Genomic DNA, 16,596 nt, shown 5'->3' on the forward strand with positions numbered 1-16,596 from the left:
GAAAGCAGGGGAAGAAGGGGAGGGATCTAGTCAAGGAACTAGTATAAATGACCCATGGACATGGACAATGGGGTAGGGGTTTACTATGGAAGAAGGATGGCGGTGGGTGGGGTAGGGGAGAGGGAAGGTGGCAGGATGGGACAACTGTAATAGAACATTAAAAAAAGAAATTTAAAAAACTTTTTAAGTTGGAACGATGGTTTAGCTTTCAACCTGTTTTTCTAGGGTAGACCCCAGGATGACTAATAATGAAAAATATATTTTTTTTTAACTAAGTGAAACTCTGACAGACATATGTACATTTTTACATATGCATGCACATACAAATGTCTCCAGAAACATAATCTAAGAAAAATATATTTCCAGAATATAAAAGAATTTAGAGTAGTTAAAATGAAAATGAGCGTATCTGAAGTAATTTTTCTTCTTACTGTTTTTGTTTTGGTTTCTTGATTATATGCACTGTGAGAAACTCTGGGTATATAAGAAAAACTTGTTTCTGAGAGTTGAGGTTAACAAGGGGACTGATGTGGAGATGGGAACAGGGTAAGAGTACTTCAAGGACAAGACCATATACTTTCTAAAAGGTCAAATAAGTCTTGGTCTAAAAGAGTTATTACACTTCTAATAAATAATTGTTCTTTTTACTAATAAGGTTATTTCTTTGTCATACAGAATATTCATTATTTAACTAATAGGTTTTTTTTTAAGTACATACTTAAATAGAGTTTTAACAAAAGATCAGAAAATTAATTAATGCCATGTATATATTGATTGTATTTGGCACAGAGAGATTCTTCTATTTTTTTATTATGTTTGAATAGCTGCTTTACTGAAAGAATTCTAACTTATGAAAACTTTAAAAATGGATCAAGGCACTAAGAGGTAAACATTCACACCATGGCTTGAAAATAATTTTGACTCATAGACTTGGCAGTGGTGTAAATTGGAACAACCCTTTTAAAAGGCAGTTTAGCAATGGCTGTTAAATTTTGAAACATCTGTACCCTTTGACCCAGCATCCTACAGAAACATTGCTTTTAATGCTTCTCTGGTTTGACCAGCAGAAAACTTTGTAAAATCATCCATAGGGAAACTGTGTGTGTGAACACCTAGATACATATATATACACCAACATATATATACACACACACACACACACACACGAGGGAAAGAGAAAGATATACAGCTAGCTTTTGATAGTAGCATTATGAAACACTTTCATTGTTAATGTTTAATATTTTAATTTTGTCTAACTTTGTATTACATTTTTTTATCAGAAAGCTATAGAAATGAACATAATTAAATATTTTGAAAATCCACATTCCTGCTTAGTGAATAAGAACAGCTAATGTTTAACCCTGATTCTTCTTCCTCTTTGTGACCTGTATCAGGTGGATCTCTCAACCCACTGCGGGTTCATGGGCGGACTTCAGCGCAACGGCAGCACAGGACAGACTGCCCCTTATTATGCTACCTCGACTGTGGAAGTGATTTTCCACGTTTCCACTCGGATGCCATCAGACTCAGATGATTCACTCACCAAAAAGGTAAGGGGCCCTGGTTTGTAGGTGAGGCTCTGCTAGAACTGAACAAAGGCCATAGCATAACATGCATTGGGCCTAGGTAACTCTGATTTCAACCTCAATGTCACTCATCTCAAACTCCAGTTGTAGTAAATCTGAAATATCCAGTGTGTCACAAACTAGATAAATATATGAAAAGCAATCAGTCATTTGAGTCTTAAATACTGAGATTAAGATTTAGGAAAAGGAAAGGCCTTCAATGTTAATATTCTTGGATTTTCATCAGATGAGTGTTAACTGATGGAAAATAACAGTGTTGACCTCTCAGGTTGGCAAAGGTCGTAAGATGTATGACCCTGTACTGCTGTAGCTCCGAGAAAGCAGGTACCTCTTAGGCTTGCTGTGGGGTAATTTGGCAATATCTGTCAAAATGATAAGTGCAGGTGTGCTGTTGTCAGTTGTCCCACCTTTGGCAGTGACCTTGCGTTCTCCTTCAGATTGGTCCTGTGGGCAGTTTTCTTTAGAATTCAAAGGAAACCTTTTTCACCCCTAAGGGAATGCCCCACTCCACCCCATCACCACCTTTCTCTTCCTTCCCCACCAGGGGAATATTCCCTGTACTTTTCAGTCTGTTGGATGTTCACTTCAGGTGACCTTCTGTTAGAAGTGAAGGACAGCGGAATGGAATAGGAATTTTAGTCTGGGAAGTAAGCCTAAAAATCTGACCCACTCTTGTGAGTTTCCAGATAAGAAGAAATTTAGCCTGCTAGTGAGCGGCAGTATCGGGAATTTCTACCTCACAACCACTCTATTCCTACACAGATGCAAAGACAGTGACCGGATGGGTTGGAAAACAGGTTATTCAGTTGCTGGCTAACTAACACTGGCCCTTGGTGGAGATGAGGGCGGCGGGGGGTAGGGTTGATGTGGTTCTGATAGTCACAGTTTGGAGACAGACAGACCTGGGCTCAATTTTGTATCCATTTGCTTTACCAGCCTGTGCCTCAGTTTCCCCATTTGTTAAATGAAATTAAAAATACAACCTATGTCACAGAGTTGTGAAGTAAATAGATAATGCCTGCAAAATTGCTTAAGCACAGTGCCTAGTAAGATGTCTAACCATCAGTTCTTGTCATTGCCCACCCACCGGTTTACTTGATTCTTTTATTTCCCTGCCTTGTTAGGCAGATGACTGATATTGGCCAATGGGCCTCACTGTATCTGCTGTATTTCTTTCCTCTGCGGTTTTACCTTTTCACTACTATAGCCGCAGACCTCTGGACCATGTTCATAGTGGCCAGCAGTGTCTGCTCATAAGACCTCCAAACTCAGGTCATGGCCAGTCACAGACAACTCTCGCAGTGACCAAGTGTCTAGGATGCACAAAGCATGATTGGCTTTCACTCCCTGGCCCGTTTGCTAGCATGGCCTTCCGCTGGCCATGAGCTGGCCCCCATAGATGTGGAGGAACTGCCTCTATGTCTTGGGTTTTGATGGCTGCCCTGGCTGTGGTGTTTTTAGTGAAGGGGACCCTGCCCTCAAAGAATCTATTTCAGCTTACAAAGATCTCAGGCAGGGCTTATACATTTATTTTATTTGCAGTACCGTGTAATTGCTGCTACTCTGCAAATGTGTTACCATATTCTATGATTTTATGACTGAGAACTATTTCATTAAAAGTAGATTTACATATAAATTATTTCTAAAAATTACTTTCTAAGTAAAGTTGGATTGTCTTTTTTGAGAAAAGACTTAGTGTTTTCTTGATAAAATGTAATGGGCTAATGTTCCAAGACTTGGCCTGCCTAAAAAATTCCCTACTGTAATAATCAAATTCATCTGATAACCTTTGCAGCTCCAAGATTTAGCATCATTAGTGACAAACTGTCTTTATCAGGATGTCTCACAGCTAGACCAAAAATCAGTCACTGTAACAGCAGCCCACAGTTTCTTGTCTTATTCTAACTAAATTACTTCTAACAGCTCAAAAATGAGCTGCAAAATTCTAAAGTGATTCATGCTCTCTTCTGCCCTGTCATGGAGGCACTTTTTCAATCCTGCAGTTTGGTTGCAACTCTGTACTGAATTCTTCATCCTTCACTACAGAAATTTGTTAGCTCTAGCTAGATTAGATTTTTCACAGCTAATGTAACTGCTGTAGGGGTTTGCAGAGTGGGGACAGAGCTGTGCTATTGGGTTTATCCAATTCATTTGACTCCAGGAATATAATTGCACTTATGTCTCACAAGGCTTTTACAGCCTCAGGCTGGCCAGCCACATAAAAAAACAAATTGGCAGTGATACAGTACAAGTGAAAAGGGATGAAAGGCCCATATTATCAGTCTACAGGCAGCACTGTTCTGGCAGGAAGTTTCCTGGTTAATTTACAAATAAAACTTAGATTTTAGGATGGGCACACTGTCAGCTGAACAATGGAGATGTTAGGCCTGACTGTTATTTAGTAAAAGTAGCAGTCAGACGCACTGAGGAGCAGGAATTCTTCAGTCAAACAGACGACTCCTTCTGGAACCAGCTGGCGGTGTAATACAATTAGTCGAGAAAGGAGGTCAGCCCGTTAGGTGTGCGCCATGACCAGTGTCACCAGGGCCTGCTGCCTGGCAGCAGCAGGCAGAGTGGCCCAGGCAGAGGGACTTTAAAACTCTGATAGGATGAGAGGTGCAGGACATGTGATTGATTGCTTAAGACTTAGAAACTAAGCATTTGCTCTGAGCCTGCTGCACAGTCAAAGCATTAGCTGGTATGCATGTCAGCTCCATTCCAGGACAAGACTTCCTCCATTGCCTCCCAAAGTATACACACATCATGTCAGCTCGGCTTGTGTGCACAGAACTCACTGATGAAGTTTTGACTTAAGGGCCTCTAATCCAAAATTTTCAAAACTCACAAAATGACATCTCTGTAATGAAGTCCCCTTTAAATTGAACAACACTTTGAAGTTTCCAGGTTAATTTATTCTTTTTACCTACTTGCATTGTCGTTGACAGAATTGGTTATGTTTCTGCTCTTGGCTCCAGATTTATCAGCCAGTTGGTCCTACAGCCTTAGCGCTTAGTTTTGTGCGTTATCTAGTTAAACTGTGATGTGTGCAGAGGTCTGAGGCACGTGACATTGAAAGTAGCCTTGAGATGTCGAATATTGTATTGTTACCACACTGAAGTGGTTCTCCCTTAATAACAGAACTGCCACATTGAGACAGTGGGTCTGCTGGTGTACTTCCCCCCATGCTGTGGTTCCAGGAACACAGCTGCAAACTGAAGTAGGAGAGACTCACTTGAGTTACACAATTGAGCACCCTAATTTAGAAAAGGGAGAGTAACTGCAGAATTTCAACAATCACTGCATTACCTCCAAGCGAATGCCTTAGAACACAGACTTCTGCGCTCACAGGAGCGCTCATACGCAGGGTGCTGGCATTAGGTGGGAGCCCATGTTTGGAAGGCATTTAGTAGGTGCTTTGATCATGTTAAGACGTTTTTACCAGCTTTATATCTAGGGGCTCAGAACCACCTAGAAGTTTGGCTCTGTTTACAGGATGAGGAGTATAGGTGTGACTTCTGGGGAGCCCCAGCTCTCACAGTTACCTTCTGCTGATCTAAATTCTTTCCTAAATTTCAACTTGTTCCTATTTGTACTATTCATATTTCCCTTAAAAATGCCTTTATTGTGCTGTTGGCAATGATGGCTACCATGTTTTCACTCCAAAAGGATTGCCTTTCAGGAGTGTATTGTGAGGTCCTTGAATATTTTATGAAAAAGGAAAAAGAAAAGAAAGAAAAGTTTCAACCTCTAAGATGGAATTAGATAAATAGAGATTCTCAGTTACTATGAGAACCCACTGTTTGTTAGTTTTTTTAACTGTTTATATAATGGATTAGGCATTACTACCCTTTTAGCTTTTATATGTGGGGGTGAAGGGGGAGAAGAGAAAACAAAATAAAAGATGTAAATAACTTTGCATTTAGAAATTTGTAGATGCTATTACGTTATTCTGGATCTCACGACTTGTGCTCCGCACCCACACTTGCGTTGTCCCGGAGCCCATATTCAGACACAGTGAAGTTGTACGCCCCTCACTATAGGTACAAGGGTACAGATGTAAATCTTTTTTAAAATTTGACTTGTACAGTTGCTCCCAGAAGTATGAGTGAAAAATAAGAAGGCATTATAGCAGAGCAACTTCCTTTGTAACCTTATAAATGGAAAGAAGGCCATGTTAGGGTCACTTTGGATTTTCCTTTTGTGGTCAAATGATATTTGGAAGGATATTTACACTTCATGTTTTAAACAAATAGTATTCCAAAGCATCCTTTTATAATATTTTAAGACAAAACTAATACATTAGCTTTCTTTGAGATAACATTTGAGTGCCTCCAAATTTAGTCACGTTTAGGGTTCATCTATTAAACAGTCTAGGAAGCAATAAATGCTTTTTCATGGTGGTAGACAGTGATCTTTTGCAGTGTGGGAGAGGACTGAAATTTCAGATTCTTGGTAGGTGTCAAAGGGCCTTCACCAGCCAGCCTCTGTGGTTTTAGGACTTCAATTTTGGCCAGCATTTTAATCTTTATAACCTGGATTCTTTTAATAACACTTTCAGGCTTACTCAGATGATTTCATATGCTGTTTTCCCCAGTCCAGGACATGCAGTCATTGTGTCAGAGTTTTATCACAGATGTCCTTGAATCTGACAGAGCTAAGTCCTAGAACTCTCAGAAGTCCCTTCCTTGGAAGGATATGAGAGCCCCTCAGAAAGCCAGGAGGCTGTGACTAGTTTTTAAATTTTATAGCCTCTCTGTATATAAAATGATAAACAAGTAGGCTATTTGAACTATGACAACACAAGTAACTTTGGTAAAGGCTTGAATAGCTGTGAAAAGTAGAAATGGCGCTGAATTAGGAGTCCAGCCAAGGTTTCCAGGCCTGCTCTGCCTCCCCTAGTGGTCCATGCACCCTGGGTAGGTGATGCCTTCTCCTTGCTGAGCCCCATTGCCTCCTTGTTAGATAATATAAAAATTAAATAAAACAGTCGTCGTCGTCGGCAGCCGTCCGTCTCGAGAGACGATGGTGTAGCTTCTTAAGAGTCTATCTGCACTGCCGAGAATGGCTGTGCAGTTCGACTCGGGAGTGACATGGTATCTGTCTCCTCTCGTGTTGAATCGACATCTTGCGATGACGCTGGAGTGTCCTCTCCAGTGAAGCTGAAGCTACAGAGCCTGGGCAGGGTGATATGGAGGGTCTGCTGTTGCCCATGCAGCAGACACCCCCTCTCTTCGCAGCTGAAGGGTCCAAGGGAAAGACGGAGTCAATACAGCTTGGCTTCAGGTGCGCCGCAGGAGTTGCCGGTGTTGACTACAACGTCAAACCGCCTTAAGGGACTCCGGCTCCGGATTTTCTGTCGGGGTTTACTCCCTTAGCCTTTCCCCTGAAGAGGTATGCCGCAAGGCAGCGGAGGTTTTTTGGAGTCAGAGTTTTCCTTCTCTGAAATAAAACAGTATGTATGAACATACTTCTATACAGTAAGGTGCTCTTTAAACGCTAGAAACTAATGTTATTACATTTAAGTAATATTTATTAGTTTTTTTTAATTATTAATTTCTTAAAATAATTTTACACATCTTAAAGGTTTATCACAAGTCTAATTTTTATATATTTGGTAACAGTTGTGTTATAAAGGCTATGTTCTCTTAATATTTATATTCTTTTTACTTAACTATTAAATTAAGTCTTATGAAGCTCTACAAATAATATGAAATAAAAGACTCATGTCATTAATTGTTTACAAACATTAAAATGTAGCAATAAAAAGCATAAGACTTTGATGCAGGAGTAAAATTTTATTTAAGAAAATTCTTTGAAAAGGTCTTGTTTCCATCCAGCCATAAAGTGATGCTTGTGTGCATCATCTTAGTACCAATGTGTTTCATTAAAGTTGAACTGTGTTTTCATGCCTTTTTTCTCTTTCAGATCCTCATAGAGGGCATTGGTATTACAGCCTTTTTTGGTAGTAAAATATTTTTGCCTCTGAGTATTATAATTCAATTTGTAAGCCACAACCCCTAATAAACTGCTTGTTATTACTCTGATTAATAAAGAGACAATTTGCCATTGCAGCTTCGTCACTTGGGGAATGACGAGGTCCACATCGTCTGGTCTGAACACTCCAGGGACTACCGCAGGGGTATTATCCCAACTGCCTTTGGAGACGTTTCAATCATTATTTACCCCATAAAGAATCACATGTTCTTTATTTCGATAACAAAGAAACCAGAGGTACATTTTCACATTATTGACTGACTCATAGAGCATTTGTTGTACGATTCACTATTATTAAAAAACAATGATACGATTATGTAAAAGTGGACTTTTTTCCAAGTCATGAATATCTTACATATATCTGAATTATACATGCTATAGGAATTAAATATGAATTGGGATTTTTAAAGAATCTTTCATCATGAGTACAGAATCCCATATTTTATTACCTAGCCTCTTTGAAAATATGATTTTAAAAATGTTTCTAAGTTTTTAACTTTGTAATTTAAAAAATAATTTTTAATTTGGGGCATTTTGATTAATAATAAGAGTTGAGTAAACCTCATATCACATCTAGCATTTTGTAGATGGCTGTGGCTATAGAATTCAACCTTGCATGGTGCACAGGCAGTGCTTACCCAGCCTCTGATTGCTGCTAGCAGGCGTCAGTCCTGAAGGATCATTGGCATGTCCATGAAGATGCTGGGCTCTGTAGCACAGCATATGATGATCTGTAACAGGGAACAACTGTCCAATGGTTAGGCGCCATGTGCTAAATTAGCTGCGGTTTTGATCTTTGCCATGTCTTTAGTGGTACTTTAGTAGTGCTTTATATAGTGACTTGTTTTTGTTTTGGAATTATTATTAGAAGGGGTTTTATAAGTGTTTTAATTAAACATTTAGTTTATTAAGCCATTCCTCCTCAAGAAAATGATTTTTTTTTAAGCTTGATGTTAAGAATAATCATTTACATTCCAAATTATTTTCCTAAAGGAATTGAAAGTTACCATTCTAAATACTCTCTATTTTCAAGCTTTAAAATGATAGATAACTGAGATTTACTGGGATATAGAACCTAAAGTGTTAAAGTCAGGAGGGTTAAATGAGCTAAGTGAAAGGTGCTTCAAACTGTGCCTTCCCCAGAGTAAGTCATTATTATTATTGCTATTATATTTTTGTTATAGTTACTACCATGAAAATAGGATAAATAATGAATCTTAAATTTAAGATGATTATTTCTTAGACTAGATACATTATTGAGTCACTCCTAAATTCAGAGAGATCCCATTCTGGCTGGTGAGCCTAACCTAAAGAGAACCCTTTTTCCTATTCATGGACTGAAGATACCAAAAGTTTTTAATATTAAGTATTTGTATTTATTATCTTTGATTCAGATTTCTGTGTATGCAAAGTTTTTGTGTTTTTATAAGAAAATGCTCTTAAGTGCTAATAACATTTGTGTTTATCCATAAAGGCTACTACTTTAATTTTAAAAACTAAACTGAAAAGTTTAATATTAGACAATCAATAAATTTAGTATCTAGTAGCTTTTAAAACTGGAAAATGTGTTTCTTTAATATTTAGTATGTATGAATTTGGCTTTTATTTATTCTCAAAACACTCCTCTACAATGTCACTTAAAGTTTTAAAAATCTTGCCTTTATTCTTATAATATATAAAGAACATAAAAGTACACTTACAATGCAGGAAAACGTTAACATACCTTTTAAATTTTCTTTTAAAAATGTATGTAAGTTTTACAAATTTGGTCATATATTCTGACAAGATGAATTGAGCAAATCACATTCTTATTTCAACTCAAAAAGCCTAAAGGGAAGAAGAGAATAATGGCCAACTGGAAATTTAGTGTTTTCCCTACATTTAAAGTACAAACCATTACAATGTAATAAAATTAATCCAGACATTTCCAGGGCAAGTGTGGCTGACCTTTTGTTCACCAACCACTGACCCCAGAGTGAATGCAAGAGGCTTATGGAGGGAAAGTCTGTTTGTTTGGCTTCAGTCCCTGGTATTTAAATTGCATTCCCTAATCAAATGAAAAGGCTGTCCTCTCTATCAGGTTACAGAATCCATGGCAACATTTGGCCTTTTATATCCATAATGTTAGCCTTTTTGTTTGCATCTAAGTAGAGACACCTGGAGCAATGTTAACATTAACCGATTTAGCTTTAATAGCTTCATTATATAAGAATTTCTGATCAGATAGCTGTTACTTTTGTTATATTGCTTCAGCTTGTATTGTTGTCATTTTTTATCTCTCTGCTTGGCAACCAGGCAGTGATTTGCAAATTTTTTTTTGTCTTGATTAATTAAGCAATATAATTATCAGTAACCGTGATGCAGTCTTTGCTCAACAAAGCTTCTGGGAGAAAACAATAGTCAGTCTGTTAGTGTGAATGCATTCCACGCGTCCCAGATGCATGAGGATATTATGGACAATGAAGGGAAAGGCCGCCTGTGAGCGAGGACAAAGGGTGCCACGCAGACTTGACACACTGCACATACCGCCAGGGACATGCTGCAGGCTCCCTGGGACACAGACGCCTCGTTAGATTACAGCTAGTCAGCAGAGATTAATTCTCAGCCATTTGGTGCAATAATTTACCCATTCCCTAGTCTTTTAACTAGTGCTCCTATGAAAGTGAAGGCTTTGTGCTCAGAAGGCTTATTTAACTTTGCCTACTTTTAGGAATCTTCATCAAAAATCATTATTTTTGCTTAGAAATTGTAATGACATACATAGCTGCTTGAAGTTGAGGAATATTCTTTTGGGAGGATGGGACATGTACAAGTGTCAAAAGTTATAGGTAGAGTCAAAGCCATTATCACAGCACCTGTATATTTGATTTGAATGTAGTGTGACTCAGTGGTCTAAGTGAATTTATTTTACTGGTCTTTGGGAAGCCATACTTCTCTAAGAATAATTTTAATCCCTTTTTTAGAAGGAAAAAAACCTCATCAAAACACAAAAGTCCTGCTCATTGGATAGAGTCATGCATATTCAAATTGTACTCTCATTCATTCAGCCTCATTAATAGCGTATGCAATAATGTAGGGCTATTTGTTATACAAGCTCACAGACAGCATTGCTTCCAAGTCCTTTGAAATTTAACATATTTCACTTTTTTCATTCCATACATTTCCCTTAAATATGCAAATTATGTGTCTTGGAGAATCTGCGTCCTCTTACTAATACACAGTATTTATGAAATGTTGTGTTGAAAAAGTATGGGTGTGCTCATAGTGAGCATATAAAGCCCTCACATCTGAAAGGGCCTGCTCACTTCTTCAGCTTTTTATTGAACTTTCTTTTTAGAATAAACAAAGGAATAAATAAAAATAAGTGTGCTTAGCAACATCATTGTTAAATTACTTTCAAAGTAAGCCCATCTTCATAAATATCGACACAATAGTCTTTGGTTACAGAAAAGACATGTGCTATTATTAGACTTCTGGTTTTCTTCCCCTACTTTTATTACTATGTCAGCAGTCAGGGAAGACTTGCATATAGAGCAGAAGATGAGGGATTTAAAGGGTTTGTTAAAATGTCCAATTTGTTCTGCAGAAAGCTGATTCATAAAGCCCCCATATTGCAGTCAGTACCCATATTGCTTTCATTCTTTCAGTAAGTGAGTGTTAAAACATTTGCTTTTATGAATTTGTGAATATAAGTTTTAGCACTTTTGGCATGTTTTTCTCTAGACACAGTAGTGACTGGCTGGTGTCGGTCTGACCAAAGGGTAAACATGCTGAAGCAACCTGGACCAACAGCAGCTAAAACAAGAAAAAGTTTTGGTGAAGGAGTCTCCTTATCACCAGAGTATCAGTTTTGTAATTAAAAAACATGTTAATATCCTCCAAATGCTACTTACTCAGCCCTGGTAGATATGGGCATAGGAGAAAAATGGATGATGATTTAATCATTTCTGAGAAGTATAGGCAGGAAAAAGTAATAGGATGAGCTGAGACCCCAGAGTTCTAGTTCCAATGCTGCCACAGTGGGTGAGTATCTTGGGCAGATCTTTCGATTTCTTTAGACCTTAGTTTCCTATCACATTCAGATTGGGGACCAAATTCTCTTGACAGTCTTTTCAGGGGTTCTCCCTTCAGACAAAGGGCCATCACTGCATCATCTTGTTCCTACATAGATGCCCATCTTTTCCTAAGTTGTCCCAACTTGCCAGGCTTATTTTGAGGTAGCATCTGGATCCCTTGCAGAATCAGCAACTATTGTGAGTCAGCATGTATGTATGTCCCTGTTCAGGATGACAGCTAGCCCAGGGTCTTCACCTGGAACAAGTGCCCCAAAATGCTGGTTAACGCTAATTAATACACCAGAAGTCACAAGACCATTTGCACATGTGAGGCCAAGAATAGCTAGTATTGGTACCTGTATTTGAAAGAAAATCTTTTACTAGTGTGGCTTCATTATATAGGGAGTGTGTTTGACTACAGCATGGTTATATAAATTTCTTCCTTTTTATTTGAGATGGACAGTTTTCTTAAATATTTATATCAACCTCAAACAGTCTTTTTGAGATTAAGTTATTCTCTTTAAAAATACTCTGGGAAATTCTCGGGGAAAGTGAGTTGTTGTTAACTTTGGAATATGTAAAGAATCATTTATTTTGAAAAAATAACCAGAAGTTATTAAAATTAAATGGATAACTACAGTATATTCAGTCTCATTAATTTATTATTGTTGTTGCTATTACCTTTAGTAAAGGAATGACATTGAGAACTTGGTGAAAAAGCAGCTGTCATTTGCAGATGTTACATCAAAATAAAATTTCTTCTCTAATTTTTGCCACTCCTGATTAGAGGAATTCCCTGGATACAGTGGATTTTTATTATTACTTTTGCCCAGTTTCTGGAAGATTATCTGTGTCTCCCACAAGCAGTTGCCAGGGAATAATAAAGAACATTTATTTATGAGTTTCAATACAGATGTAAAAAATTTGTAGCCTGTTTTTAACTCCTACCTCTTGTCTTCATCTTTATTTTTAAGTATATTGATTATGTTGTTACAGTAGTTGCAATTTTTTTCACCTTTACTCCCCTCTACCCAGTACCCGCCCTTCCCTCCAGCAATCCCACCCACCTTTAGTTCATGTCCATGGGTAATCCATGTAAGTTCTTTGGCTTCACCCTTTCCTATTTTATTCTTAACTTCCCCCTGTCTATTTTGTACCAAACAATTATGCTTCTTAGTCCCTGCACCATTTCCACATTTCTCTCCCTCCCCCTCACAGCAGATAACCCTCCAAATGATCCCCATACCTATGATTCTGTTCCTATTCTGGTTTGCTTAGTTGGATTTGGTTTTTTTCTTTTTTTATTCAGTTGTTGATAGTTGTGAGTTTGTGTCATTTTAGTGTTCATAGTTTTGATCTTCTTTTCCTTAAGTAAGTCCCTTTAACATTTCATATAATAATGGCTTGATGATGACGAGCCCCTTTAGCTTCACCTTGTCTGGGAAGCACATCATCTGCCCTTCCATTCCAAATGATAGCTTTGCTGGATAGAGTAATCTTGATTGTAGGTTGCTTTACATCACATTGAATACTGCTTGCCAGTCCCTTCCTGCCTGCAAAGTGTCCTCTGAGAAATCAGCTGACAGTCCTATAGGCACCCCCTGTAGGCAACTCTCCACCTCTCTCTTGCTGCCCCCAGGACTCTGTCTTTATCTTTCATCTTTGGCATCTCAGTCATGATGGGTCCTGGTGTGGTCCCCTCTAGGTCTAGCTCGCCAGGGACCTGCCATGCTTCTCGGACCTGTATGTCCATCTCCTTTGCAAAAATTGGGAAGTTTTCCTCATTTTTTTCAATTGTTGTTTCCTCATTCTGCACTGGTTCACTGTTTTTTTCTTCTTTATGTTCCAAATCATTGATTGGAACCCTGGTTTCCTTCCCTTCACCATTGGTTTTGTGTGGATTTCCCTTCGTTTCATTTAGCATATCCTTCACTTCTTCACTTACGTGTTTGCCATAATCAAGCATATCTGTGAAGCATGTGAGCATCTTTATCACCAGTGTTTTGAACTCTGTGTCTATTAGGTTGTCTATCTCCTCATCTGTTAGGTTGGCTCTCTCCTTGTCACTTAGCTCTCCCACTGGAACCTTGTACTGTTCCCCCTTTTGGGCCATACTTCTCTGTCTGTTCATCTGACAGGCTTCTGAGTTTGTTTGCTTCCATGTCTTAGGTAGAGCTGTCACACCTGTTATGTAGTAAGGGGCAGAACCTTAGGGATTCATCAGTACAGGGCAACCTGTTTCACCACATTGTGGCACTGTATGTGGGAGAGGGTTCTGAGAGGGAACAATGTCACTTGCTCAGCACGCGCCCCTTTTCCAGGCACTTCTTCCACTTCCGTATGGGACTGGCACCTCTCTAGCTGTTGCCTTGGCCGTCATTCCCAGAGTGGGTGGGTCTGTAGACGTTCTAGGACTGTGAGGGCCCTTTCAACAAGCGGACTCTGCTGAGAGACTGGCAGTTTCTTCTTCTCCCAACCCCCATGGTTTGCAGAGTCAGAAGCAATGAGGCTTTATTTTCGCTAACACTGGAACCTTAGCTGCATGGTCTGGTCAGGTGCTGCGAGCGTTCCCCAAGTGTCCCTCCCAACTTTTTAAAACGTGTGACTGCACTTTCCTTTGGCCTGCCACTGCTGCCACCACCACACCGTGTCCTCTCTGCCCCAGCTCCGCCCCTCCTACCTTCTGGATGAGTATTTCTTTATATTTTTGTTTGTTGGACTTTCATGCAGCTCAGGTTTCTGGAACTTCTGGTTGTCTCTAGTTTTGAGGTAGTTGTATTCCTTCTCAGTTGTGGAGGGAGACCCAGCGTGTATGTCTAGGCCTCCATCTTGGCCAGAAGTCAGTATACCACAAATTTTTTATTCATTCTCCTATTGAAAGATATTTAGGATATGTACAGTTCGAACAATATGTGTGGCTATTTGCCTCTTTATTTTAATAGTGAGCTGAATTTTTAAAGTTTTTATAAAGTTCAGTGTTTTTTCATTCATAATTGATGCCTTTGTACCCTAAGAAATCTTTGCCTAACCCAAGGTTGTGAGCATTTTCTCACGTTTCCTTCTAAAAGCTTCGTGGTTTTAGCTTTAATGTTTCAATCTATAATCCATCTCAGTTTTTGTGTGTTGTAGGAGGTAAGAGGTCAAGTTTCACTTTTCAAGATAGCTATCCACTTGTTTATTAAAATAGACTTTATTTTTCCTAGTAAAACTAATGGCTTTCTGTATTGCAAATCAATTAGCATATATATATGGCTCTATTCTGAGACTCTTCTGTTCTATTGACATGTGTCTCTCCTAGTGCCAATATTATATGTTAATTATTATAGTTGTGTAGTATGCCTTGAAATCAATATAAATTTTATTATTGTCTTGGCTAATTTATATCTTTTTATTTCCATATGAATTTAGAATCAGCTTGTCCATATCTGTAAAAACAGCTTACTAGAATTTTGATTTTGTGTGCAAAATCTATAGCTCAATTTCAGAAGACATGACATCTTAGCAGTATGGAAATTTCTAACCCATGAACATTGTACATCTTTTTATTTATTGATGTTGTCTTCATTTAGCTTGGCAATGTTTGATAGTTTTAAGTACAGATATCTTGCAGAGCTTTTGTCAAATTTATTTCTAACTATAGGCAAACCTTGATTCTCAACCATCCTGGTTTTCAAACAATTCGGTTTTTAACCAAGTTGTTCATGGAAAAAAATGCCTCAGTTGTCTAACTAAACTTCAGGTCTTGATTCTCAACCCAACAACACTTTCATGCTAATAGCTGCATGATCAGTCACATGTCTCTCAGGCAACAAACAAAGGAGATTTGCTCTTTGAACAAATCACTTCTGGAAGTTTTCCAGAACAAAGTAAGTTCAAGAACCAAGGCCACTATATTCAGTGTTTTTGATGCAATCATGAACAGTATTTTTAAATGTTATTTTTCCAGTTGTTAGTTGCTAACATTCAGAAATATAATTGATTTGGAGGAAGTATTGTATCCTCTGACCTTTTAAAACTCACTTACTAGTTCTAATTAACTTTCTTTGGGTTCCTTGTGTACTTTATCATGTTATCTATGAATAAATATAACTTCTTTTTAATCTTTAAGTTTCTTTTTTCTTCCTCTTATTTTTCTTTATTATAATAACAAGGATCTTCAAAATTTTTAAATAGAAGTGAGACTTTTCAGATCTCAGGTAGAACACATTTAATATTTCACCATTAATTATAATGTAATACTTTTTCTTTTAAAATTTTATCAAATTGAGGAAGTTTCCTTCTGTTCCCAGATTGCTGGGAAGATCATATAATTTATCTTCTTTATTCTGTTAATATAGTAAATTGCATTGATGGGTTCATAAATGTTAAATCAACCTTGGTTTTTTATGGAAAATACCACTTGGTCAAGATACAGTATCCTTTTTATATATTTCTGGACTTAATGCTAACAATCTGTAAAAGATTTTTACATCTTTGTTGAGGGATGTAGTCCATAGTTTTCTTCTGTCAGCTCCTATGGAAAAATACAGTCTTTCACCATGGTATCCTAAGACCCTCCCCTAAGACCAACCACAGAAAAGGTCTTCTACAGATAGTCTTTGGTCAGAAGACCTAGGCTGGAGACCCAAATTCATTAATTAATTAACTCATTGAGCAGTTATTTTTATCCCAGCCATGTGCCAGGTACAGTCCTACTCATTGGAGGCTTCGCTCCTTTATCTCCGGCCACTCCTTCTTAGTCCTCTTTGTAACTTCTTCCTCATATCTCCAACCTCTAAACAGTAAAGGGCCACAAAATACAGTCCTTGAACCTCTTTTCTTGCTCATTCAGTTATTCAGTCTCATGGCTGTAAACACCATCCATAAAAGAAATGTTAATAAAGTAGGTGAGAAAAATAAAAGGAGTCAAGGATCATGCCATGGTCGTGTAGCCTGATAATTGTTAGGTTGAAGCCACTTTT

General features: G+C 38.1%; 1 protein-coding gene across 1 annotated transcript in view; it reads left to right on the plus strand.

Moving 5' to 3' along the window:
- The window catches only part of RALGAPA2 (Ral GTPase activating protein catalytic subunit alpha 2), a 401,573-nt gene that overhangs the window by 316,504 nt on the left and 68,473 nt on the right, over positions 1-16,596 (plus strand). Inside the window, exons 35-36 of the mRNA XM_090285992.1 lie at positions 1,395-1,550; positions 7,659-7,817. Coding sequence (XP_090142118.1) covers positions 1,395-1,550; positions 7,659-7,817 — 315 coding nt within the window. The remainder of the gene's footprint in view (positions 1-1,394; positions 1,551-7,658; positions 7,818-16,596) is intronic.

The sequence above is a fragment of the Furipterus horrens genome, unplaced genomic scaffold, assembly GCF_987537825.1.
Source record: "Furipterus horrens unplaced genomic scaffold, mFurHor1.1.pri manual_scaffold_8, whole genome shotgun sequence".
NCBI lineage: Eukaryota > Metazoa > Chordata > Mammalia > Chiroptera > Furipteridae > Furipterus > Furipterus horrens.